The sequence below is a fragment of the Eimeria mitis genome, genomic scaffold (genome assembly GCF_000499745.2).
Source record: "Eimeria mitis Houghton genomic scaffold, Emh_scaff599, whole genome shotgun sequence".
Classification (NCBI taxonomy): Eukaryota; Apicomplexa; class Conoidasida; order Eucoccidiorida; family Eimeriidae; genus Eimeria; species Eimeria mitis.
In genome coordinates this window covers 1,147-3,311 of record NW_013574217.1, presented here as the reverse complement: position 1 = coordinate 3,311, position 2,165 = coordinate 1,147, and the positions used below count along the sequence as shown (strand labels likewise).

At 42.7% G+C, this 2,165-nt stretch overlaps 1 protein-coding gene across 1 annotated transcript in view; it reads left to right on the top strand.

Moving 5' to 3' along the window:
- The window catches only part of EMH_0017330 (uncharacterized protein), a gene marked incomplete at both ends in the record, with an annotated part of 2,771 nt that extends 668 nt beyond the window's left edge, over positions 1–2,103 (top strand). The window contains 2 exons of the mRNA XM_013500871.1: positions 3–407; positions 1,631–2,103. Coding sequence (XP_013356325.1) covers positions 3–407; positions 1,631–2,103 — 878 coding nt within the window. The remainder of the gene's footprint in view (positions 1–2; positions 408–1,630) is intronic.
- Between the last annotated feature and the right edge of the window lie 62 nt (positions 2,104–2,165).

The window sequence follows — 2,165 nt, the reverse complement described above, 5'->3', positions numbered from 1 at the left end:
TGGCCTGCTTGCTGCTTCACTCGGCACAGCAGTATTTCTTTCTCTATGGATGAAGAAGGAGGCCGAGGAGCAGCAGAAATCCTTTAAGCAGCTGCAGGAGCTTCTGCCGGATATAGAGAGGTTATCTGACTTGATAGGTAGTGAGAGAGCAATGCAGCTAGCAGCAGCATACAGAGACCGTGTTGCTGCAGTGGATGCATTGCTGCAGCAGTTTGCTGCAGCACGAAATCCTTTTTATATTCGTGGTGTTATACGTCAGCTGCATGCAGTAGTAAGCAGCGCAGAGGAGACAGCAGCAGAGCTGCAGCAAGAAGCTATACGTGTTTCTTCTTCTATAGAGGAGGTTTCACTAACAGATACAGATGCTTGGCTTGCACTGCAGCCTGCGTTTGTTTCTCTTGGTGCTCGTGAGCTTAAAGAAGGAGTGCATGCAGTATTAAAACTAGCAGAGGAGCTGCATGCATCGAGTGTATATAATATAAACAAGCGGCGTCTATCTATACGTGCTGTTCCTGCTTTTGTTTCTATAGAAGAAAAAAATATAATAAAACAACTTATAGACGAAATACTGCATCTACAAGCAGAGTATGATGAAGCTGAGCAATGCGTTGATTTGTTTGAGTCGGCTTTGGGGCTTGCAGAAGCAGCAATAAGAGAGAAATCTATAAACACAGTTGCGGTGTATATACAGCAGCTGCGGGGAGAGATAGATATATTAAGTAGTTTTGGTGTTATTATAAAAGAAGCAATGAACTCATGTACACCTAAAACAAGAATAATATTAAATAAAATAAATGAAAATAGAAAACNAAAGAAGCAATGAATTCATGTACACCTAAAACAAGAATAATATTAAATAAAATAAATGAAAATAGAAAACAAATAAATAAAAAACTAGATGAGGTTGTGTTGATGCATGCAGGCATGCAATATATAGAGGAAGCAGCAGAAGTATTGGTGATAGAGACACGTGCTGCTGCTGCTGCAGCAGCAATAAGAAAAGATATACAAACACTAACAAGACAAATAAAAACATATGGAGATATACTGGGTGCATGCGTTGAGGGTCAGCAGCAAGGAATCCATCTGCTGCAGCAGAGAGCAGCAGAATATATAAAAGAAATGAATAAAGTACATACAGAGATAGAAAAAGAAACAAAAAAAATACAAACAGACTTCACACATATGCTCGCTTCTTTACCTTCTTCTATAGAAGATATATATGGAGAAAGAATAGCTGTATATACACTCGAAGAGATAAATGAACTTATACATATAACTGAGGGGCTGCTGCATGCAACAAAAAAAGAAATAGATAATCTAACAAAAATAAAAACACATAAAGCAGCTTTGGGGCTTTATAGACATATTATGCATGCAGCAACTAAAATAAATCAATCTATGCTTGCTTTGTCTTTATTGAAACATAAATTTTATTTATATAAAACTATAGAAACAGAGATGCTTCTTGCTGCTGATGTTGTTTTTGTTGCTGCTCGTTCTTCTTTTCCTTCACATACACAAACACAAGTGCAGCAGCAGCTAGATACATTTGCTGCTGCAGCACAAGCAGCACAAGCAGCAACAAGAATCAATGATTTTGTTGCTGCTGCTGCTGATATGCATGCAGCTGCATATACACTCGGACACTGTCTCCTTTCTACGCGTTATCTTAAAGCAGATGAAGAAATACTGCAGCAGCAGCAGCAGCAGCAGCAGCAGCAAGATGGAGATGCTGCTGCTGCTGCTGCTGCGGAGGAAGAGGAGGAGGGGAAGGGTATGGATGCTTCTGCTGCTGCTGCTGCTGCTGGTGCTGCGGCTCGTGATGATGATGCTGCTGGCGGTGCTGCTGCTGCTGCTCTTTCTCCTGCTGCTGCAGCAGGAATTGTTGGAGATGCAGGAAGCACATTGTGGCAGCAACAGCAGCTGCAGCAGCAGCAGCTATTCCCACAGCAGCAGCAGCAGCAGCAGCAGCACTGGCAGCAGCAGCAGCAGCAGCAGCAGGAAGAAGATGATGATGAATCAGAAGAAGAGGATGAGCTGCAATATGACGAGGACGATGACGAGCTGCTGCAGCGAGAGGAAGCAGACGAAGACGAATAACCCTAATCACTGCAGCAGCAGCAGCAGCAGCAGCAGCAGCTGCAGCAGCAGCAGCAGCAGCT